The sequence below is a fragment of the Schistocerca cancellata genome, chromosome 4 (genome assembly GCF_023864275.1).
Source record: "Schistocerca cancellata isolate TAMUIC-IGC-003103 chromosome 4, iqSchCanc2.1, whole genome shotgun sequence".
NCBI lineage: Eukaryota > Metazoa > Arthropoda > Insecta > Orthoptera > Acrididae > Schistocerca > Schistocerca cancellata.
In genome coordinates this window covers 79,058,178-79,083,710 of record NC_064629.1, presented here as the reverse complement: position 1 = coordinate 79,083,710, position 25,533 = coordinate 79,058,178, and the positions used below count along the sequence as shown (strand labels likewise).

General features: G+C 37.1%; 2 protein-coding genes across 3 annotated transcripts in view; one reads left to right on the top strand and one right to left on the bottom strand.

The window, feature by feature from the left end:
* The window catches only part of LOC126185161 (SET and MYND domain-containing protein 4-like), a 140,313-nt gene extending 137,952 nt beyond the window's left edge, over nucleotides 1-2,361 (top strand). The window contains exon 9 of the mRNA XM_049928007.1: nucleotides 2,093-2,361. Within this exon, the coding sequence (XP_049783964.1) occupies nucleotides 2,093-2,284 (192 nt within the window). The 3' untranslated portion in view covers nucleotides 2,285-2,361. The remainder of the gene's footprint in view (nucleotides 1-2,092) is intronic.
* A 6,705-nt stretch (nucleotides 2,362-9,066) lies between these two features.
* LOC126185162 (surfeit locus protein 4 homolog) lies at nucleotides 9,067-25,119 on the bottom strand. Of its 2 annotated transcripts, XM_049928009.1 has the most exons (7): nucleotides 24,964-25,119; nucleotides 24,523-24,786; nucleotides 20,478-20,610; nucleotides 13,281-13,378; nucleotides 11,392-11,571; nucleotides 10,635-10,741; nucleotides 9,067-10,171 (listed from the first exon to the last, which is right to left on the bottom strand). In XM_049928009.1, the coding sequence occupies exons 1-6, from the start codon at nucleotides 25,012-25,014 to the stop codon at nucleotides 10,655-10,657; spliced, it is 813 nt and encodes a 270-aa protein (XP_049783966.1). In that variant the 5' UTR covers nucleotides 25,015-25,119; the 3' UTR covers nucleotides 9,067-10,171; nucleotides 10,635-10,654. The 2 variants fall into 2 exon arrangements, with proteins under 2 accessions (XP_049783966.1, XP_049783965.1); XM_049928008.1 differs by lacking the exon at nucleotides 9,067-10,171 and having other exon boundaries at nucleotides 10,212-10,741.
* Nucleotides 25,120-25,533: the final 414 nt, after the last annotated feature.

The window sequence follows — 25,533 nt, the reverse complement described above, 5'->3', positions numbered from 1 at the left end:
GCTCTTCAGGAATGAAGTATGAAGTCAACCGTTTCCTTTCTTAGCAAATGTCAGGTGCTGCTCCTGACACCCATTTTCCCCATATTTAATTTATCGATCCTGGCAGATAAATCAGACTACTTAAAAGAAAAAAAAGGGGGGGAGGAGGAGGGATATAACTGTATGAAATAACAAGTACATACCTGAACAGAAAGTTGACAAAGTATGGGAATGACAGATTAGCTAGATCCAGTTTCTTTTTTCTTCTCCTGTAATGTAAAAGTACCTAAGAATATAACTCATTGTTTGTATCAGAAAGGTGGTAATGGTTGCTGGCAAAGTGTCAAAGTTAAAGAAACAGTTCCACAATTTACTTCCAAAGTATTTGTTAAGGGCAACTGTCATTGTTGTATATGGCTCTGTAAGTAAACACTGGTTATGGAGGTTTAGGTCATAGCCTCACTCTCTGTGTTGGAACATTTAAAGGAAATATTGAAAATGCCACTGTATGGCACCAATGCTTGTTTATGTTCCACCATACTCCATTATTACTGTACTCTAACACAGAATAGACAAAACAGCAGCCTTTTTTTGAAAATGCAAAGTTTTAAATTCCTAGTTAAAACAGGACTCCTACAAAATTGTTACTGTGCAGCAGTGATGTAGGTGTTTTATCAAAAGTTCTGTAAGTTATTAGCACTTATCACCCCCACTGTGTCACTGCCATGAAAGTGGGGAAAATAGCCTGCATATACTGTACTGATTAAGTACATGTGTTCAAATATTGGTATATATTTATTTGTATATATTTTTGTGTTGATGAATCCACAGTTAATGCGACAAATACTCATAATCGTGCAGTGGGAAGCACAGCTGGAGCCCCAGCATCCATCAAAGATTCCCTAAATCAGCAAGTGTTCTTATCTACAACCAGTTGTTTCTGAAGCAGAATCTCAATGCGATTTGAAACAACAAAACTCTAAACAGTACAACTCTCAGAATTTCCAGAAAGCCACCATCACAGGATACAGTGTTAATAGTGAGAGATAAAGTTTAACTTGAAGAAACAGCTGCTGGTCCAATTGCATACCTCCCTTGGCTGTGACATTCCTGGTTTTTGCTGGATAGCTAGTTCCACAAGTTCCTTTCCTACAGTGTTTGCAAGAAACACTTGTGATTGCATTAATCTATTTCATTTCACTTATGGGACTTCCTACTGGAAATAATTCTAAAATGTTTTAATTCATATTGCAGATAGTTTTATACCTCTTCCCATTTGTGTGTATTTTCAGTACAAGGAATGGGTTTCTGCTCTATTTAAACAGAGCAGGGGCAGCTTGGTTCCAATCCCCATTTGACCACACAGACTTCAGTTTCTTGAAATTATGGACATGATGGTTCCTTTGGAAAGAACACTGGTTTCCTTATCCTGATTGAGCTGCTTGCTGTTGCCAGGATGCAGGAATTGAAGTTTATCATGGAACTAAAATTGTTAAAATGACACTTTTGTTCCAGCACATCCATACCATAAGTAAAAAAAGTACAATGCAACATCACTTCTATTAGGGGTTCTCCACAAGGAAATGGGTGAACTAATTCTCTAGGAAATCATCCTACAACATGTAAGTGGTTTGGAAGAAGTACTAATCAAATTAAAGTGATAAAACCAATCTTGTTTATTGTGAAAACTTTGATTAAATCACCCACTTAATGTTGGAACTCAACCCTTAAAAGAAGGAAGGGAAAAAAAGGCAGAGGAGGTATGTTTAACATGTTACTGATATCAGGAGTTTTAGAAAGGTGTCCGCTTTAATGAAACACCATGGGAAACCAAGTGAGGATTTGAATCAGTCCAGCCAAATATGAATGAACTGACCCATTTTGCTTGATTGGAGTAGTATGGAGATGAAAAAAAGGAATGGCATGTGGGTGAGATAGGAAAGGCTTTTCCATGTATGTGTAACATGCATATTAAAACATTTCAGGCAACGTCTGTGGCAGCAAGCAGCAACCATACTACTCATATCTTGTGTTAAATAATGCCACTATATTGCTATTATTGCACTCATCACAACCAATGTAATTATTGTTAATAATTTGGTCTAAATTTTAGGCTACAGATGATATGAACTGTAGAGCACAGCAGCTAGCAAAAAATGGAAAAATTCCACATGCGCTGTCAGAGTACATCAAGGTCTTGGATTTATTGGCAGAAACTCTTGCACCACCTTTCAAGGATTACTGTATCTGCCAAGAGTCCATCAGATATTGCATTATGCATTTTGGAAACAAGTATCACTTCTAACTTGTACTTCACTGGGATACTTTTTGACAGTGAACCATCTCATGTACTGTGTTCTTTAAATAAATCATGAATAATCTCATAAGACTTGACTTTGTGATTCTGTAGTGCTGTCTTATTATTCAGTTATTACTTCACTTCTGCCATACAGAGCTTTCAGTGTGGTAAGTGTGGTTACAGTGCATTATGAGGAACATAATATGAACCGAAAAAAGAAGGCAGTGATTGATGTAATCTACATTGTTCAGAGTTACACTAAATGTTTGACCTGCACTGAGCAGCATGGGAGACAGTCATGCAACCCCTGTAGTTTCACAATGTTTACAGGCATTGCAATGACTCAGCAATATTAATTTTTGATACCATTTGAGTGTCCTAAAGAAAAATTTCACACCAGGTGAGTGTCGATGTAAAATTTCACAGTAAGTGCACAGTCTTGTAATGATTTAGTAGTGTGATATCAAGTCTTACAAAATACTATTTTAATGTTCAGCTGTGCAATATTGGAATCCAGATTGTCTGTACTGGATACTTTAACTCCACGTATCAAGCTATTTACACCTGCTCTTCTGAGCCAGATGATGGATATGCTACACATTAAGCAACACATAATGTAACTGCTGAAAATGCCTTTGTGGGCAGGTGGGACAGTTTCCGGTTAATGTGGGTAAATTCGTTGAGAAAATGTAGGGGATTTATGGCACCAGTGGTGAAGGTGACAGAAAAATCTTAAAGGTGAGCAAGTAGATGATTTGCAAATTGGAGGAGGAGGAGGACACGGAGGACACAAAGCCAATGAGAGGGTACTTCAGAATTCTGTCGGAAAAAAAAGTGCTCACAGTAAGGATGTCATTGACGATGTGGGTAATGTGTTATCAGGCATAGTTATGAACAATATAAACAAACGAATTTTCTGAAAACTACACAGCTGGATTTAGTTTTAAGAGCTGCCAAAGTGTGTGTGAATGAGGACATAGTCACAAAAAAAATTTAGTTTTTACGGAAGACCAAAGGAGACAGTTTAATTACATGAAATGGATTCACACACATTAGGCCCTAAATAAATGTTGGCAAAGTAAGTGGGTGAGGAGTATTTTCAAATGAAAGTGCCAGTTTGTGTTTAACTGTTGTGCATGCAGGTTGTGACATGGGTGCCATTAAGGATTCACTTCTTATATTTGATTTAAAAAAAAAACTATCATCAGACGATCACTCAGAAATGGACCATGCAGTCTTTTCTTGGAGGAAGATCACATTTTTCTTTCTTTGATGAAACAAGATAAAGAAATGCTGAATTTTTTTCTAATTTATTTAAAGTAATTTGTGACAATCATATCAGGCTAATTTGTAACTCATTACACCCCCAGTTTCTTAACTGGCAAATGCTTTTGTCTGCAGTCATTTGCTGGTGATATGAAGCCAACTATAAGGTAGGTGGCAAATGAAAAAGTTAATACAGTGATTAAAGTTATGAGTCAAATTATTAGAAATAAATACAATTAATCGAGTAACAATGATGAAGAGATTCCGATGAATTAAAAGTTAACATTTCAAGGTACTTTCAGGGACTCTGAGCCAACACGATCTGGCTTGTCACAAATAAGTCTTTAACCTCCTACACTACACCACTGCTTGCAAAAGCACTACTAATTTTAGTGCTCTAGCAGTGGTAGTCAACCTGGTCCCTGGGGGATTTTAGCTTTCATGGTGAGTGGTGGGCATTGTAAAAACATTTTCATTAGTTTTTCATACTATTTTGACAAAATATTTAAGTAATTGTCCGCCACTCGTGGTAGCATTCTCCCTTCCTGAGCAGGGGGTCCGGGAATTTTCACCTGCCCCGAAATGAGTGGGTATCATCATCAATCCCCATTAAGATCAGAGGAAAGCAACGGCAAAGCACCTCCATTAGGACCTTGCCTAGTATGGCAGTGGTCTCTGTTAAGAAGCATAGGACTTCATTTCCATTTTGCATTTAAGTAATTATGATTATATGCTTTAACTTGCTGTAACTCTGCTTTATAAATTTTATGAAGTAAAGTTTCTTCCTTAGTTCCTAAATTATTACTTTGGAATCTATGACTGTTACAAAATTATACTACTAATGGAGATACAAAAGAGGGCAATAGGTAAAAAAAAGGTTGGCTACACCTGCTCTAGAGTGTCATGTGAAATTTCTATTACCCATTCAAAATATTTCTGGCCACTGTAAGTGTCCACAATAATGTTCAACCAGTGTCCACTTCACAATTATTGTTAATAATATGTGTGATCTATTGGGAGTAATAAAGCAGTCTCACATGGACAAGACTACCACCTTCCTGACTCACTAAAATGGCACTGATGGTTTAACTTCACTGAATCTGAACAGCAGATTTACATAATCTGGTTGTGTTAAGACAAGTGACATTCTGAAACCAATAGTTGATCATACTAGCAAAATAGATTCAAGCTTAACATGTAAATACAACAGCAATCATCACATTCAGATTTCAAAATTAAGACTTCAGTCTTCTGGAAATTGTGTTGCTTGTAAATGTGGTGATAGTGCTGCACTTTTATGAATATGGTTGTCTACATGAGTATTACACCCCCCAGTTTCTGGGGCATAAACACATTGGTGGTGCCAGTGTGGAGATTACCACTTTGCTGAGTAATGAAAGTGGTGAAACCTCTAAAAGTGTCATCTCTGCCACCTCCCCATGACATTTGGGTGCAGATCATTTTAAGAGTTTTTATGTAGTCTGATAATTTAGTATCCTCCACAATGAAAGTATTTGCACACTTACCTAGAGAACTACGTATAAGGTAAATTGTGTACACAGGTCTCACTTCAACACTAATACAAAAAATTCCATAATCAGGAAAAAGATAATGAAATGCATGTTTAGACAACCATAAAGGGATGAATTTTTGGATCTTTGAAGTTATTAGCAGCAGTGTAAAGAACTGCACAGGAGGTTCACCTATTGTTCTGAGGACACTCAAATGACGGACTTGTGTCCAATTTTGAATTGTATGTGATCATACTGTCCATTGATAAGCATCACAGTCACATATTTGCAGCATAACATAATACACATAGATAAAGAAAAATCATTTGTCACAATTCTACCTCATTCATAATTACGTATGCTTTCATCTCAATTCCAGAGCAATTTGGGGGAGGGGGGGGGGGGAGAGAGAGAGAGAGAGAGAGAGAGAGAGAGAGAGAGAGAGAGAGAGAGAGAGAGAGAGGGGGGGGGGGGGGGGGGGAGGGGGGGAATCTCATGTTCTCATGGTACTCGTGCACTTTTACTACTAGAAGAAAAGTATTTGGTTACTGGAATTAAAGTTTTCTTTAACATTTTTGTGACTAAACAAATTGGTGCCAAAAAGTAACACGAATTATTCAACTACATATACAGTATTCCACATAAGTTACAAAACCCCATCACCTTCAATATAGTGTCCATTGCACCCAATGGGCTTGTTCCAACAGTTTTCAAATTTACAGTTTTTAATTGTCCTTTCTCGTGCTGTGTAGTGCTCTAGCAATTTTGTTTTCATCTCTGCTACACTTTCCTTTTTATTCTAACAACCAAAAAGATGTTGGGTGGGGGTGGGGGCAAATAGTGTCAGGTCATTGTGGTTTTGATTTTGGCCAAAAACTTTGGCACTGTTAGACTCATTGTGTTGAACAACCACTTCTTTGATTACCACAATCCAGGCTCTTCTTCCATAGTGTGTCTATATATATATATATATATATATATATATATATGGTTATAATAGAAGGAAACATTCCACGAAGGAAAAAATATACCTAAAAACAAAGATGATGTGACTTACCAAATGAAAGTGCTGGCAGGTCGACAGACACACAAACGAACACAAACATACACACAAAATTCAAGCTTTCGCAACAAACTGTTGCCTCATCAGGAAAGAGGGAAGGAGAGGGAAAGACGAAAGGATGTGGGTTTTAAGGGAGAGGGTAAGGAGTCATTCCAGTCCTGGGAGCGGAAAGACTTACCTTAGGGGGAAAAAAAGGACGGGTATACACTCGCGCGCACACACACACATATCCATCCACACATATACAGACACAAGCAGACATATTTAAAGACCAAATATGTCTGCTTGTGTCTGTATATGTGTGGATGGATGTGTGTGCGCGCGCGCGCAGCGCGCGCGCGCGCGCGCGCGCGCGCGCGCGCGCGAGTGTATACCCGTCCTTTTTTCCCCCTAAGGTAAGTCTTTCCGCTCCCGGGACTGGAATGACTCCTTACCCTCTCCCTTAAAACCCACATCCTTTCGTCTTTCCCTCTTTCCTGATGAGGCAACAGTTTGTTGCGAAAGCTTGAATTTTGTGTGTATGTCGACCTGCCAGCACTTTCATTTGGTAAGTCACATCATCTTCGTCGACAGACACACAAACATACACACAAAATTCAAGCTTTCGCAACCAACGGTTGCCTCGTCAGGAAAGAGGGAAGGAGAAGGAAAGACAAAAGGATATGGGTTTTAAGGGAGAGGGTAAGGAGTCATTCCAATCCCGGGAGCGGAAAGACTTACCTTAGGGGGAAAAAAGGACAGGTATACACTCGCACACACACACATATCCATCCACACATACACAGACACAAGCAGACATTTGTAAAGCCTTTACAAATGTCTGCTTGTGTCTGTGTATGTGTGGATGGATATGTGTGTGTGTGTGTGTGTGTGTGTGTGTGTGTGTGTGTGTGTGCGCGCACGAGTGTATACCTGTCCTTTTTTCCCCCTAAGGTAAGTCTTTCCGCTCCCGGGATTGGAATGACTCCTTACCCTCTCCCTTAAAACCCATATCCTTTTGTCTTTCCTTCTCCTTCCCTCTTTCCTGACGAGGCAACCGTTGGTTGCGAAAGCTTGAATTTTGTGTGTATGTTTGTGTTTGTTTGTGTGTCTGTCGACCTGCCAGCACTTTCATTTGGTAAGTCACATCATCTTTGTTTTTAAATATATTTTTCCTTCGTGGAATGTTTCTTTCTATTATAACCATACACACACACACACACACACACACACACACACACACACACACACACACACACACACACACACACAGCATTTGAAATAGTGATGTTGACTGACTGCAGTACCTGTGTGAATAAATTCATGATAAACACCTTCCCTAAAGAGAGAGAGGGGGTGGGTGGGTATTGTTTTCACTTTTTAGTTTCTGCAGCTGTGGTGATGAAGCAGTCATCCAACAGCACACACACACACACACACACACACACACACACACACACACTTACGAATGTAAGCACTGACACCTTGTTTTCTGCAGATGACAGTTAAATGATTCACTGTCTGTGGCAAAGACAGACAGCAGGAGAAGTTGTCACTGCTGCCCTTCTGTCTACAGGAAAGAAATGTTACAACCAGATTGGACATCACCTCCATCAATTTCTAGAACAACTTTCTGCTGATTCAAAAATCTGCCATTGTATGGAAGGTTCTAACATCTTGAGTGAGTAGTAGTATCTCCTAGTAATCATTAAACTTGTAGAAACAAAACTCATCTCAGTATAGCCAAATGGAGTCAAGACAAGTAACTTCCCACTGGGCCCAATACAAATTTTAAGACCACATCCTGCAACAAAGCACATTGTCATTCTACTTTTCCGTTCAGGAACTGCTGATGTTAAGCTATTCAACTTGATATTTCTTCAAGGCCATAAGCTTAACTCGTCAAGAATAATCACATTACAGTCGACTCAAAATGTTGCATCTTTGGTAAACTTAATAACCAAGTGGTTGTGAAGCACACCCTCACTGAGCCAACTACAAAACTGTCGTGTATTTTTATAAAAGGATTCAAAATTCATTCAGAAACAGTTCTTTAAGTTGATTACAGCTTTAGCATCTTCAGTAGTTCACAATGCACAACAGGTCAATCTCATGAAGATAGCATTAACTTCAGTATTCAACAATTATCTCCTTTACCTACTTTGTAGCAACGGTCATTTAAGAAACTTCTTATCCACTGTTCATAATACATAATTAATTACATGATACTTGATATATGTGGCCTCTATGTACTGTTGGGATACTGGATTGTTAATCAGATGAAAATATATGGACATAATTTTCTATATGGTTTTGAGGTTACAATATTGTGAAATTACACTTATTTTTTTATAAACAGAACCTTATTAGGGGCATGGTTGTTATTCTCATTCCATCATCAGAGGTCTGAATGATTCCAGCAACTTTAGAGCACATAAGTATGCCCATACACTTAATTTCACTTTGCAATCCTGACTAAGAAAGCACTAACAGTCTAGAAGGTAGGTACAAAAACTAGCATAAAAAAAACAGCTACTATAACAATATCAACTAGTTCTAATAATACATACAAGCCACTACAATATATCAAGTGCAATTTTAATGATACATGAAAACTTAGCTGCCATTAGTGGTACATACTACAAGTACTCAAGATCATTTAAGACAGAGCATAATTTCCTTGCTGAACTATTTTAGGCACATACCTGCACTGACAATGAAATCTTGTATCTGCATATTCAGAAACCTTTTGAAGTTGTCCAATTTATGCTGGAATTTAAAATTTAGAAGAAATTCTGTGGCTAAGTTCTAGTAGTGTTTATGCTAGTCTAGTTTTTTCTCAACTTTAGCATGGAAATACAAATGGTTTTTCTGATGGCTGCAATTTTGGGTGTACAGTATTTCCAATGAAAAGTTTTTCTTAGAAATCTATTTTATTTTATAAACAATGTGCATTCCAAAAGAATTCAATCAGGGATAAAATAAACCATTAAAAATAGCAAAACTTTCGACTGATGCATAAAAGTTAGTGTAGAAATATTTTACATGTATTATGCAACAAACCTTGCATTTTCTTTTTAAATGCATGTGTAATGAACACTGTAGAGAGCACTGGCCCTGGCATTATGAAGAAAGGTTTTCCAAAAATCTTGCAAGGTAACCAAATTAAGTACTTATTTTGGAGCTACAGTTTTGTCAGATATGGTGCACTGGTGGAAATAAGTGACTGCAGATTTGAAATTTCTAACTTTTTAAAAAAAGAAAACCTTATACCAACTGGTGAAAAGCAACTGACACACACACACACACACACACACACACACACACACACACACACACACACACAGGGCAGAGTAAATACACACTTTAATAACAGTCCACAATTTTAAATGGAAGTAAAGGAACTAGATTCAAACACTGTATTGTATTTGTTTCATAGGAGTTCCATGTGATAACAGATCAGCACTAAGCCTCTCATAATAGGCATAAATCTATGCCTTACATTCTCATGATCATACTCTTGAGTTCATACAAAATGTAATTTTTGGACAATCTGGTTCATCATTCTCTATTTCTGTCATGGCAACTCCACTTTTTCCACTTCAAAATCCAGGCAGATTAAAACTGTATGTTGTATTGGGGCTAACCAGGCATCTTTCAGTACTTTAATTGGTATGAGCCATGAACAGTTTATAAAACACTAGGGTCTAGCACAATGAAAGTTTTACTGCAATGTACACAAAAGTGAAACAATCACACTGTTAACACAAATGTACCACCATGCATGTTATTTCAAATAACATGCCATGGTCATTTACTGAAAGACATGCACTCCATGCAAAAAAAAAAAAAAAGTGCCACTGTAATTGCTCTGCAGTGAATCATTATTTTGACATTACAAACTTAAGGATGTTGAAATGCAAACTTGTCATGTTAAAACCTACTTCTTATGACAAATGCATTTTACTACCTGTTTTACACACACAATTTTTTTTTCACAACCACCACTAAACAATCAGCTGAATCGACTCCTGTACAAATAAAAACCACAATTCCATTACCTGCTTTATTTTCCTGAAAAAACAAAAATGAATCACTCACTTCAGCTACCAGATTACTAAACTCATACACAGTTCTTTATTAAAACACTGAAAACAATATTTCAAAATGACATTCCTGTGCAGTATGAAAAATACTTAGTGAAATTGGTGCTGAACTGTGATGCCTAAAGGTTAAAAGAAATAATCACATTGATTCTGAATTTGTTCAAATCATAACACTTAAATGTATTACAACAACCAGTTTACATGTCAGAAACATTTCTTCTATCAGTGGCTAAACAATGATCTTCCATTACAAAAGTAACAGTAGTATGATCTTCAATGTGACAGTACAAAAAATGGGTAGAAATGAATATTACAATATGAAAACATGTAGCACATTCAGTACACCACACACTTCAAAAGGGGACTTTTCAAAAATGGAGTTAAAATTAAAATTTTAACATGTCAATTGATGCTGTCATGTATTTACACACCTTCCTGTAAAGTCACATTTTCACCACTTCTTTTTATGTTCATCCATCGAAACACCACCCGGCCCCAACGAAACTATCATCAGCAGTCCACCAATCACAGACAAGGTCTGGAACAAAAAGAACAATTTTGAGATACATTTTCTCAACATAGAAAAATGTAAAAATGACTAAATATCACCACACCTTTGCATCCAAAATGTTTTAACATTTTAGAGAAAACAATTTTGAAATTTCTAATATGTAATATATCCTGTTCCTATCTGGTTTCTGCATCTTATGGCAGATGACATCTAGTGGGCAAACAATATTTGACCAGACTTGCAAACTTCTTAACTCTGAAGTAACTGTTTCACTTACAGTTACAATTCTACACCAACTGAAGCCCTTCTATGCCCACTTAGATGTCTTATCATCTACTTATGTGTTTCCTTAGAGCACCCTCTCCTGTAATTCCACCTACAAAATGAGTTTAAACACACATAGCCCCTATTTCCCTAAAGCATAGCATGTTACTTTTCCAGTCAAAAGTATCCATTATGCATGCAAATTACTCTACAGAACCTCCAGACCTTGTCTCAAGTTCTGTAACCCCCTTCATTCATCTGTCAACCCACACTGAATTACACCTCACACCAACTGAACCTGTAATAAAATCTTAAACCAGTTAAAACTTTGGTCACTAAATATGGTATGTTTTGGACTCAATGTCCACATAATTACTAATACCTCTAAATAACACAATATTTAGTTCTCTTACCTGAAAGAAGTCATATTTCAGGAAATCCCTCAATGGCTTGTGTGTAGGAATGTTCCACCAAGCATTATGGTAGAAATTTAAACCAAAAAGGAGAATTACAAGACTAAGTGCACTCAATTTAGTTTTGTAGCCAAGTGTTACCAGCACTATCAAAATTGTTCCAAGGAGATCTTGAATAATCTGAAATGATACACAAAACATAATCACTGAGTACTGGAACTATCACTTATTTCATGCATGCCACATACTGTATTTCAGTGAGTGAGCTCTATATTGACAATATAATATGGTGCTCAATCTAAAGGTTGCTTCAAACATCTATGTGCCTCACTAAGCATGTTGCTATTGCAGGAGGTACACAACTTTCTTCCTGTAGCTGTTTAGATGGGAACTTACAGTTTAATGTGGACTATCAACCACAGAAAACTTAGGATTTTTTCACATTAAACAATCATTGCCAGAGTTGAATGAAGTAACAGAAAAAGATCCAGGACTTGACCCCACTATTTGTAGTCTATGTTGTTAATGTTTATCACTTAAGGTGCCTCCACACTGTTCAGTTTTTGTTTTGGCTATCTCTTACTTTTTTAGCTTCTATGTCATTTGAAACAATATGTAATGAATCATCACTTCGCTCTTTCACATTTTTATCAAATTTGGGATATATTAAAAATGTAAATTAGTTCTGCTGTTTATCTTCTTTCCATACAGCATTTTAACTGATCAAAATCTGCGTGCTTCAAGGGAGGAAGCCAAAAATATATACAGAGAACTTAGTACCATTTCCTCAGCTGCAGGTGATCTACTACTGATCAACTATTACTTCCTTCAAACAACCTCAATTACTTGAAACTTCTAGTCTGTCATTCACTGTTTTCCTCAGAGGCAAACAAATGGTAGCAACTCAGTCCCAACTGACTATCTTCCATTATGACCAATATTATTATTCTACTGTGAAACATTAATTGCAGATATCTTCATCCTTTAAATTGCAGTGTGTGTGTGTGTGTGTGTGTGTGTGTGTGTGTGTGTGTGTGTGTGTGTGTGTGTAAATACTAGTTCAGGGAATAATTTATCTTTTATTTCCTTATTTATGTTTTTTTCATCCAAGGATCATCTAACAATACAAGAATTTAGTTTCAAAAAGTTTTTGGTTACTTATACTGTCATCTTTTACTTTACACATTTTTGGGCTACTTAGCATATCAAACTTCTCTTTTGCATTTAATGACATTTTACTTTATTTACAGGGGCAAACTGATATTATGAAACTTTAACGACAGAAAAACTTCTCACAACAGAGTTAAACATTACTTTGACATTGATCTTCAAATCACACACACTACAGCATAGTTCCAAGGAAAATTACTTTCAGACTCTGACCTTATGAGGGACAGATCAGATGTTGGGCTAATGGGGAGAAGGGGAGACAAAAATGATAGATGTCATCAGACAGAGAGAAGGATTTCTTTTTTCCTCCTATTTTTAACTGCATTACTCTTTCCATTCAACCTTTGACTTCATGCCCTGACACCTTTTCCTTCATTTTTTCCCTGCAGCCTTTTAATCTAAACCCCTTTCCAACCTCCCTCAGACATTCCCTCTTCCCTCTTTCTTCTGGAAGGAGGAGGTCAAATTCCAAAAGCTGAACATATTTTTTCCATTTCAGGTGTTGCACCTTGGGAAGATAAGTACTGGCTAGCCTTCCTTTAACAATTTTCTGAACTGACTGTCCCACTTGTTTTTGACTGTTCTGCTTGTAGCAACTCCTTAATTTTTGAGAAACAAGAAAAAAACAAAAACACACACACACACACACACACACACACACACACACAATCTGCTACTTCTATTCCTGTGTGTATTTATAATAAATAATTATTACATACCTGCATAACAGATGGTTCAAACCGAAGGAGCGTGATATACATGAAAGCAAGTAAAACCCTTCCAGTAAGTTGTAAAATATTTTTTGGTTTATTGTCACCTGGAATTAAGGCCAATATTGTTAAATTATATACACCAAATGGCAGTCAATGTAGTTATAACATCAAAAACTAAGCATAAACAAATAACAAGGTCTGTGTGGACAAAGTGCTACCAGCATTCTCACTATGATAGCAAGTATCCGAGTCAAATCTACAGACAGTAAAATTTTGCTAACTGCATCCACCAGTTTGGTGCACCTGTGCTCTGAGAGTACAAGTCTTTGTCTACCATCAATTATTTTCATGTACTAAGACCTTTTACATAGATTTGAAGCTTTGCTGTGAGTAAACAGCCAAAATTATCTGAATATCAATTACCTTTTTATATTCCCACACGGCCAGTGGAACATAAATTTCTGTTGCCCATGTTTAATAAATCACAGTTGCTAAATTCCGACATTAATTCTTTAAGGAAGACTGGAAAAACTGGTAGCAATTTACCTCAGGGAAGATGTTCGGATTCCGGGGAAATGTAGTAACACACGAGGCAATACAGACCGTGCAACTTATCTTAGGAGATAAGTAAAGGAAAGACAAACCCACGTTTACAGCATTTTTTTAATACTAGATTCTAGCAGTCTTAGAGAAAGCCTTCGAAAATGTTGGCTGGCATACTGTAATTTAAATTCTGAATGTAGTAGGGCTAAAATACAGGGAGCAAATGGCCATTTACAGCTTGTACAGAAACTGGACACAATTATAAAAGTTGACAGGCACGAAAGGGAAGCGACGCTTGAGGAGGAAGTGCGACGGGGTCATAGCCTGCCCCCGACATTATTCGATTGGTACACTGAGCGAGCAATAAAGGAAATCTAAGAAAAATTTGGAGTAGGGATAAAATTGAGGAGAAGAAATAAACACTGAGGTCTGTCAATTATATTTTGATTCTGTTCGAGACAGCAAAGGACTCACAAAAACTGTCTAACTGACGAATAGGGTCTCTAAAGGATATAAGATGAACATAGAAGCACAACAAGAATAATTGACTATATTCAAACTAAACCAGGCGATGGTGAGGGAATTAGAATAGGAAACAAGGCTCTACAAGTAGTAGATGAGTTTTGTTATTTGGGCAGCTGAACAAGTGATGTCTGGATATAAAGAGTAAGAAAAGCATTTCTGAAGAAGAGTATAGATTTAAGTGTCAGGAAGTCCTTCCTCAAAGTATTTGTATGGAGTGTACCCATGTATGGAAATGAAACACAGACAGTCAACAGTTTAGACATGAAGAGAACAGAAGCTTTTGAAATTTGGTACTATAGAAGATTGCTGAAGATTAGATAGGTAGATCACGTAAATACTGAGGCAGCACTGAATGGAACTGGTGAGACAAGAAATTTGTGGCACAACTTTAGCAAAAGATGGGATCTGTTGAAAGGACATTTTGTGACATCAAGGAATCACCAACTTAGTACTGGAGGGAAGTGTGGAGGGTAAAAATTGTAGAGGAAGAACGAGAGACGAATATAGTAAGATAGTTCAAAAGGATGTATGTTGCAGTAATTATTCAGAGGTGAAGAGCTGTGCACAGGCTAGAGTAGCACAGTGAGTTGCATCGAACATCTTCGGACTGAAGACAACATTACAGACATCATGCTCAATATATTGTCACGAGAAAACTTTACTCAGTTTTTGCGCTGTTCTGCAGATTTAACTCATTTACATTAAATGAAGTATGAATATTTAGACTGATCGTTACCATATTTTAACACAACATAAGCCTACATATTTACTCTTGACACCTTCTCCAATCTGTAAAATTTTGTCACGACTATGAGAATGGATTTAATGAAAACAGTTGTATAAAATTCACCCTGATACTGAACCATGTCTATGTACTCTATCACTTAATGGCAATGAGCACTGTATTTAAAGGACTTTATAAAATAATATTTAAGAGAAACATGACAGAAACCAACTTTATACTGAACATATTTTTCATCTACATCTATAGTTCCAAACCACTGTGTAGTAAATGACACAGGGTACATACCACTGTACTAGTCATTAGGGTTTCTTCCCATTCCATGTATGGAGCAGGAGAAGAAAGATTGTTTAAATGCCTCTTTGTGCCGTAATTAATCTAATCTTTCCCCCACAATCACACACACACTTGTGCAATATTCCAGAATATGTTGCACAGTAATCTACCAATTAACTGAAGTCTACCATCTGCTTTATCTATGACTGAGCCTATGCAGGGTGTATACGACCCGGAACAACCGGGAAATCCGGGAAAAACCCGGGAATTTTTTCATCCAGGAAAAACCCGGGAATTTTTCGGAATTCCGGGAATTTTTCATTGTTTTAGCTTTCAGTTAATTTTTTTTTTAATTTTGGCTGCAGAATTGATTGTATAGCAAAGAATGTTATTGTATCCTGCTGCTGGAGAATGATACTGCAGCAATAAAATATAAACGAGAGGGGAAAAAATAAAACTTTAGTGACAAAAGAAATGTGCAATTTACAACAACAAAAAACCGTGCACACACAAGCGTTTGCAAATAGCAAAAATATGTCAAAGGCCGTAGGGCGCAGACTGTAATTCTTCGTAACAATAAACTGCATGCTATGAGCATGACGTCACAACTGTTCACATTAGGTTCGTTTGACCAATTGCCAGCGGTCTGTTGCACATGCGCATCTGACTCTCGTATAAGCAGTACCTTCTCCCGCTACTTGAAGTTCGGCTGTGAGCTGTATCGGCAGCAGCAGCAAGCAGCCAGATGCAAATGAGAAAATTTCTCGCGCGCCCTAGCTGCCAGATTCACGCTTGCACAGGGTTGTAGTGGGGAGGGGGTTAACCTCCACGTGACACGTGTTTACGTTAAGTGATTTCACTGCTTCTCTTCGTGTACAGCTCCCAAGTCAAATGAAAACAAAATGGATTTCTGTGGCCGGGAGCTATAAGGTGAATTAAAATACATTCACATAATTACGGAGGGCAGAAATATATTATTAATTTCAGTTTTCTGATTTTATTTTATTTCCAAGTTAGTAGCAGTCAAGCATTAATCGTCTTGCAGAACAGTGAAGTTATTTTTGCAAGTTTGCTAAAGAAATTTAGCTTTATTAATCTTTCCGCTGAGGCAATCATTTTATTTGAAACGAATTGTTTCATTCTACAGTATTGGCTAGTTTCAACTTTTCACTGAATTTCAAGTCCACGTTATCATCTTCTGCCATATATGGCATTATGCCATAATAAAGAACAAAAAATGAGATCGTAGAGTACTGGTACACCAAGAAAATTTACATCCCAAAAACCACACTGAAAAGCTTAATATCAGATGGGACCTACTGCATTGTGAATCTGGAAAAAGCCAATTCACACTTCAAGCCGAATTATGCATTTTAGTAGGGTTTACGAAATTCCGATGCTCTTTGGAGCACCCTCTGATGCTCTGTTTCTTTTATGGTGTAATGTAAGCTCTTTTAGTGCTTTATACAAACTAACATACGGGCTTCCTACACCACTGCAGTTGCACACGCACAATAATGCCTGTTTTCTGGTGCTCTCAGGAAACGTAAATCGAACCTATTTCTAACAGTCTTCGGATAGAATTGCGAATGGTGGTTAGCAAAGCATTACTTTCAAAGTAAATTTCTTTTTACGCAAGATGAATTATGTTATGTGTGACAAAGTGGGATGGATATCTAAATCACAGAGCGACGAAACTGAACAGTTTGAGGACCAGCCACTTACAAGAATTTCGAGCCGAGACATTTATGTCATAATTTTAAATTTACTGGCACATTTGTATGATGTATCTTAAAATATAACACACGCAAAAAAGATCAATATTACATGTGAAAGCTTAGCTTCTGTTGTAGCGTGTTAATCTTAGAGACTAATATTATATGTGAAAGCTTAGCTTTTCTTATAGATATACGGTACTGTGTACATTAATGTAAACCGTTAACTTTTCCTCTTGCGTGTTCGCGCTATGTAACCAGTGATCTTGCTATTGGCTGACTATAACACGTGTCCTATGCTCTGAATAGCTGCTGCCATCGGCTGACGAGATCTCGTGGCTTGAGATATGACACTCTTACAAAAGGACATCGCAACCTCGGTTTCAACGCTCCGCAAACTAACGCGCTGTGTTTGGTGTAATTCGAATTTATACTTTCGTAATACGAAAATATGAAACGTATATGTTGCTGCAAATCTTTCCAACACTTCTCTCCTTTTTTTTTAATTAAAAGTCTCTCCAAAACTTCTCTGCCCATCTTTTCTTTTTTTTCCGGGAAGTTCTACGTGATTGTATAAAACGTTAACCATTCAAAGAATTGATAAGTTTTACAGTTCCGAGGGAAAATCTACGGAAAACCTACTGTCACTTAGCACAGAAAAAAGCGTATTTTTTAAACGCGATATCCGGGAGAAATCCGGGAACAATCCGGGAATTTTTTTTCCTTGTCCCCGTATACACCCTGCTATGGGATAATTTGTGATACATCAACAGAAGCCAGGCCCTCACAGAAATTCCACAGGTGGACTAGCCTTAACAATGCAAACTTTTTTTGTTTTTTTTTTTTTGCACATTTCTGACACTATACAAAAGTAATGCCTCAGTAATGAAGTCAATAACAGCAAGCAAAGGAGTTTAAAGGAAAAATAAGATTATATTAGATTTACTTTCATTCCAATTGATCCGTAGTGAGGAGATCCTCCAGGATGTAGAACATGTCAGAAAAAACAACAATACATGACAAATATTTAAAACTCAAACAAATAAGCTAATGTACCATTCCACAGGTCCCAAGTGGAATGATCTTCATTTTTTAATGAACACTACATGAAAGAATCATTTCACAAATACTAATGCACTGAATTTAAAATCAAAAAAGTTTTTTTATTTATTTATAAGGTAATAAATGTGTAATAAATATATACACAAATCAAATGGTTCTACTGAGAAATTCATCAATGGACTAGAAGGAGTTGGCCACCAATAAATCCTTTAAGCTTCTCTTAAACTGAATTTCATTACTTGTTAAGCTTTTTGTGGCTGCTGGCAAGTTATTGAAAATGTGTGTGCCTGAATAATGCACAACTTTTTGTACAAGACTAAGTGACTTTAAATCCTTGTGAAGATTATTCTTATTTCTAGTATTGATTCCATGAATTGAGTTGTTGGTTTGAAAAAGTGATATATTTTTAATGACAAATTTCATTAAGGAATAAATATATTGGGAAGCAGTAGTTAATAGTTCCCTAAACAGGCTTCTGCAGGATGTTCTCGAGTTCACACCACATGTAACTCTTACTGCACGTTGTTGTGCCTGGAATACTTTAGCTTGGCTTGATGAATTACCCCAAAAAAATAATCCCATATAACATTATGGAATGAAAGCAAGCATATTATGCCAGCTTTTTCATTTTTATATCCCCTATGTCTGACAATTCGCATTGCAAATAGAGATTTGTTAAGACGCTTCAGCAGTTCTGTAGTGTGCTTCTCCCAGTTGAATTTATTATCAAGCTGTAATCCCAAGAATTTAACACTGTCCACTTCTTTTCATCGTATGTTAGACATATACTCTTGAGACACCCCTTACAAGTTCTGAACTGCATGTAGTGTGTTTTTTCAAAGTTTAGTGACAAGGAATTGGCTAGGAACCAGTGATTAATGTCCACAAATATTTTATTAGCTGATCTTTCTAAGACTACACTTGATTTGCTATTTATTGCAATGTTTGTATCATCGGCAAACAAAACGAACTTGGCATCTGGTAATGTTACTGATGAAAGGTCATTGATATACACAGGAAAAAGTAAGGGCCTAAAATGGAACCTTGTGGGATCCACATGTAATTAGTTCCCAGTTGGATGATGATACATTGATACATGTCTCTTTCCTAATAACACCCTTTGTTTCCTGCCAGAGAGATAAGATTTGAACCATTTTGCAGCATTTCCTGTTACACTATAATATTATAATTTACTTAAACGGATATTGTGATTTACACAGTCAAATGTCTGACAGATCACAAAATATACCAGTTGCCTGCAATTTTTTATCTAATGAATTAAGCACATTGTCACTAAGTGCAGATAGCCTTCTCAATATTAGAACCCTTTAGAAATCAGAACTGTGACTTTGACAGTATGTTATTTGAGATAAGACGATTATAAAGCCAATTGTACATTACTTTTCCTAAAATTTTTGAGAATGCAGGCAAAAGTGAAATTGGACGGAAATTTGATGCTATTTCTTTATGTCCCTTCTTAAACAGTGGCTTAATTTCAGCATATTTTAACCATTCAGGAAATATTCCACTGATAAACGACTGGTTACACAGATAACTTAATATGTTACTCAACTCAGAATCACATTCTTTAATTAGCTTTGTTGATATTTCATCATACTAGACATTTTTGTTTTCAAAATTTTATGATGGACATTATTTCTGCTGGGGTAGTGAGGGTCAAATTCATATTATGGAAGTTACTTGAAATGTCTGGTCTGAGGTATTCCATAGCAGCATCTACAGAACCTTACAACTCCATCTTTTCAGTAACAGTTATGAAATGTTTGTTAAAAAGTTCTGCAAGTAGATTTTTGTTGAATCTGCAACTTGCACTGTGAAAGTATTTCTCAGAAAGTTTGTTAAGTCTCCAGCTACCCTTACAACCAATAAGTGGTACTGCTTCGTACAGTCATGTACATTCATTCCAAGTAATCCAAGAGAACAGAACTGTTGTAATATTTATGTCAACCAACTTTGGACCATACAATAATCAGTGACGTGAATATCTGCATAAACCCACTGATATCTTCATCCATTAACCACACCATTATTACTGCTGATACCCATAAACCTACAGACTTAACTGTTGGGTAAGCAAAACAGACAAAAACCGACTCTTTCTCCAGGTATTATATTTTAAATAAATAGGTTTACAAACAGTATTAATTCTGAATGACACACAAGAAGTTCTAGGCTCAAGTGAGAAATCCCCCCCCCCCCCCCCCAGTAGACAAACACAATAGGGGATTTTTGTCTCAAGATTAGATAATATAATAAGAATCTCAGTAGGCATGAACAACCCACAAATAAACACTTTCAGGTACTTCTCTTGTAACTTACCAAGTGTTGGAACACCAGCAAATAAAGTTTTTGCTTCATTTCTGCTTTCAGCCAGAAGTAATGCAAGTGCACCAATCAATGCCAAGTTGCGCAAAAGAAAATGCATGTCCCACAAGATGTTGTATGCAAAAGTCTGCCAAGAAAAACAGTTTAATTACAAATAGTGTAGCAGCACCAGTTCAATGTATTTTACCTCTTACAAGGGAACCTCCCCATTCACCCCCCGCAGATTTAGTTATAAGTTGGCACAGTGGATAGGCCTTGAAAAACTGAACAGAGATCAATCAAGAAAACAGGAAGTAGTAGTGTGGAGCTATGAAAAAAATAAGCAAAATATACAAACTGAGTAGTCCATGCGCAAGATAGGCAACATCGAGGACAGTGAGAGCTCAGCAGCGCCGTGGTCCAGTGGTTAGCGTGAGCAGCTGCGGAAGGAGAGCTCCTTGGTTCAAGTCTTCCCTTGAGTGAAAAATTTAATTTTCTATTTTCAGACAATTATTGTCTGTCTGTCTGTCCGGCCTATGCGAGGTAACTGCACCGTAGTATGGGGACGCTACACCTAAACAAACATAGAAACACACTTTTTTGGGAGTGTGTTATCACATCCATAAGAAAACCTAAATCGGGCAAGGTAGAAGAATCTTACCCATTCGCCAAGTGTACAAGTTAGGTGGGTCGACCACATATTCCTGTCATGTTACGCACATGCAGTTACCAGTGTCGTATAGAATATATCAGACGTGTTTTCCTGTGGAGGAATCGGTTGACCTATGACCTTGCAATCAAATGTTTTCGGTTCCCGTTGGAGAGGCACGTCCTTTCATCTACTAATTGCATGGTTTTGTGGTGTGGTCACAAAACACAGACACTAAAGTTATTACAGTGAACAGAGATGTCAATGAACGAACGGACAGATCATAACTTTGCGAAAATAAAGAAAGTAAACTTTTCACTCTAGGGATGACTTGAACCAAAGACTTCTCGTTCCACAGCTGCTCACGCTAACCACGGGACCACGGCGCTCCTGAGCTCACACTATCCTTGATGTTGCCTATCTTGCACATGGACTACTCAGTTTGTATATTTTGCTTAATTTTTTCATAGTTCAACAGTATGTTTTCTCGATTGATCTGTGTTCAGTTTTCCAAGGCCTATCCACTGTGCCAACTTATAACTAAATCTGAGGGGGATGCGATGGGGAGGTTCCCTTGTTAGTGTTAATTAAATCAACCCTTCACTATAAACTAACTTATCATAAAATTACAGTTTTAGATCAGTTTTCCTCATCTTTACCTATAATTAGTTTTTGAAACACTTCGGTACTAATGAATGTCATGGCTTAAAATTAAAAGTTTTATTCAGCAGTCTACAGTCATATGCAAGCTTAGTGGCACAGTAAATTATTAACTGTACGCCATCCAAGCAGGAAACATTGCAAGCTCAAGAGCTTTACAGCAAAGAATTCATATTACACAGGAGAGAACAGATTATTTTTGAGTGGACACAGTCTGCAGATTATGCTATACTTCCATATACATTCTATCAATAGAATGCCAACAATTTAGAAAACCTGTTTTTACAGCTTGCACAATTTACTTGTGCAACTGCTACCAATGACACAGCAGCGACTATGAACCAATTCTTTTTTAAATATGTAACAGAGAGAAAAACACTACTCACATCTTGCTAAATGATCACAAATGCACAGATACATCATACTGTAGAATTTAAAACAGATTTGTTTGCAGTATTTCACCACAGTTACTGAAACGAAGATTATACCAATACCATTTCCATAGCACTTAAGCCTTTTCATAGTAAATGGTGTGATCAAAAATTATCCAAACTGGATTAATTACAAGATAGGTTCACTTACAGAACAACTATTCTTCCATTCATGCACTTCATAAATATTTTCAACAGCAGTATTTTGATTGAATATACACACTTCTTCAAAAACAATCGGGCAATTTTCATAGAACCTTTTACTGTTCATTCTAGAAGTGAACCCCAAGCTGCAGCTAAGTCATATTATATGCTCCCTTACGGGAGTGTTAATTCGAGCAAGGTATGCAGAAAGGCTTCTGAAGAGCTTGGAAGTAGAGGAGAAATATTACAAAATAAAAATTGTAGAGGCAGGTTGCAAATTGTGCCAGGATTTTTCAGCTGTCAAGAGCACTGCCCACAAAAGCATGGTTCCAGATTTAGCACAATTTCTCTAGAAGTTACACAACTTTTTCCCCTTTTTATTTTAGTTTTAGTATCTTAAATTCTTCCCATCTTTGTATCTGTTTTGAGAAAAAACAGACATCAGAAAATAAGAGCTCAGGGAAGTAGTGATCCAAGACTTACAGAACACCGTACATGTGCAAAGCATACTGGCTAACAAAACTACCACCTGCTACACTCCTGCAATCGCAGTTATTGGTGAAGATATGCCACCCTTCATGATTCTGTGCTACACAATGGTAACCCTTGATGACACACTAAAGACCATACTCACATTACACCTTTGGTCAACTGAAAGGTCAGCATCCTTAGAAGGTCAAAGCAGTACACACACACACACACACACACACACACACACACACACACACACAGAGACAGAGAGAGAGAGAGAGAGAGAGAGAGAAAGAGGGAGAGAGATGCATTTTTGTCTTTGAGCTTCACAAAATAAGCTGCAAAAACAGCAGTATTGCCACATGACTGACATGTTCACGCATGTAACAATATAGTACTACTGTAAACAAACCAGACGAATAGGGCAAATTAAACTCACAGAACACTGCTAGTAGATTAACAAGGTGAACCTGTGCCTAGCCTGCTTCGGGCTGTCTTGCTTGGCTCCGGCCTTGTACCACCAATCCAGATATTTTTTGATCACACCTCAAATTCCATTGCCATATCCATCCACAGGAGTTTCAAACTACCTGATACAAAAGTACAACGAATTAGTATCTGAGCTACAGGTACAAGAAGTCTAATTTTATTTTCCAGAGGTCAAACTAAAACTGAACTATAACCAAAATTGAACACAGCCACCAAAAGTTTTTGCCTGCATTGTTAAATAGCTTCTACCATTATATTACAATTTTTCTGTTCCTTAAAACCATTTGTTCATGTAACTGAAAACATTTTACTGAACTAATACACAATAATACATCCTCCACCGGCAACCAACTGTCTATTGCAGAACTTCTGACATTTTTATGGTTGAAGGACAAAAACATGGATATGTTAATATATAAGGAAGTTTTTGTAAACTAGTCAGAATTTAAATAACAAAAGCAATTAACATTGCTATGAGAAAAATGATTTACATTTGCATTATCCAATACTTCAGAGCAATGAACAATATAAAATCAACTTGAGATAAGGTAGATGTAATTAATGACAAACACATTTACAATTTATGCTTTACATGCTGCACAATTTTTTCTATTACCTATTTAGTATAGAACTGAGAAAATGTGTTTTTGCCTGTATTTCGCTGATGTGTTATTTGCAGGCAAACAGAAAAGGGTCTCTTACTATGATCAGCTGAACCATATATATTTTTTTCAGCATGACATCTAGGTGCAAACAAATGCAACAGCCCATTCATTCTCTACCTCAGTGATAACTGGGCGCACACAGGCAAAATGTTCAGGAATTATAAAGTCGAGCAAGTTTCAGTAATGTTCCAAAACATACACCAGTTCATTACGGTTGCAACAGCTGTCCATTTTATTTTTCATACTGTTGCATTGTGAGACGAGACGTAGGCTACGTGGTGGCATTAATTATTACATTTACTTGGAATGGCAAACGCGAAGGACACTTTAGATACATAGGAAACGGCTAATTTAAGAGACATTTAAATTTTCAACGATTCTGAAGTAACATCTACAGCTAAATGTCAAACACTGTTAAGTCTCAGTATGTCACGCGAGAATTAGGACCATTCTTCTAAAACTTCCACTAATCTTCGAGCTGTAATTCATTGTTACCCAAAGCTTAATGTAAGAAGTAAATGTAAAATGCTTCCGCAGAAGACAAACCTCACCTGTAAAACGACAATAAACAGCAGTATGGAACAAGCTACCGGTACGCGTTGTCTGCTTAAGACCATTATGCATCCCCCCAACTGTCCAATCAAGTTTACCAGCACAAACATTGCTGCTAAAAATCTTCCACAACCCCACGACATGTCCATGTACTCTTGCTGTTCTGACCACTGCACGTACATTCGAATCCCATCTTCCAGGAACGTTGAAATAAGACATAATCTTGCAGTTGTTGGCAAAACATGTTTCAATAGCCTTAATGTCTGCAAGAAAAAATTTGAGACATTAAAAACAAGAATTGTTATATTGTTATATTATGTGGAACACCTGACGTGTCACTATCTTAAGCGACATGTGATAACTTCACAGCAGTCAATATTTAAACCATTTTAAAACCAAGTTTACAGTTACAAAACAATACGCAAGGTTTTATGGGAGACCTGATCAGCAATATCTTCTAGCTTTTCTATCCACACACTTCCCCCTGCCATAGTAACTCAGTTAACCCTACAACTACCACAACTCCTACAAGTGATGTGGAACATAACAATCCAAACACTTCCGGCAGAAACCACACAACACAGCGATATACGCTAGCCAGAGGCTCTAGCATGGAAGTAACAATAATTCTTGAAACTTCTACTGTTTGGTTTCATTAATTTTGTATTGTTTGCTTTTACTTTAATTCTTAGCTTCCACTCTCTATCACGACAGAAATCGTTTATTTCCTGTAATTCAAAAAGGAATACATTTTCAAAGCAACTGCATGTGACACCAATTTCTGTAAGGGGCACGATAATAATATTTCCACCGTGTAACAAGTAGACCCCGCAGCTCTGATGGCAATTTGATGATAGATTCTTCATTTAACAGAACAGACTGCTGCAAATTATGTATCAAAATGATTTACACGGCTATAAAAATATTCGACCACCCAACTGGAGCTCTTTCCTCAAATGTATCCAGATAGGCTGGACTCAAGTAGAGGGGGTGAAATACGTTTTACCCCT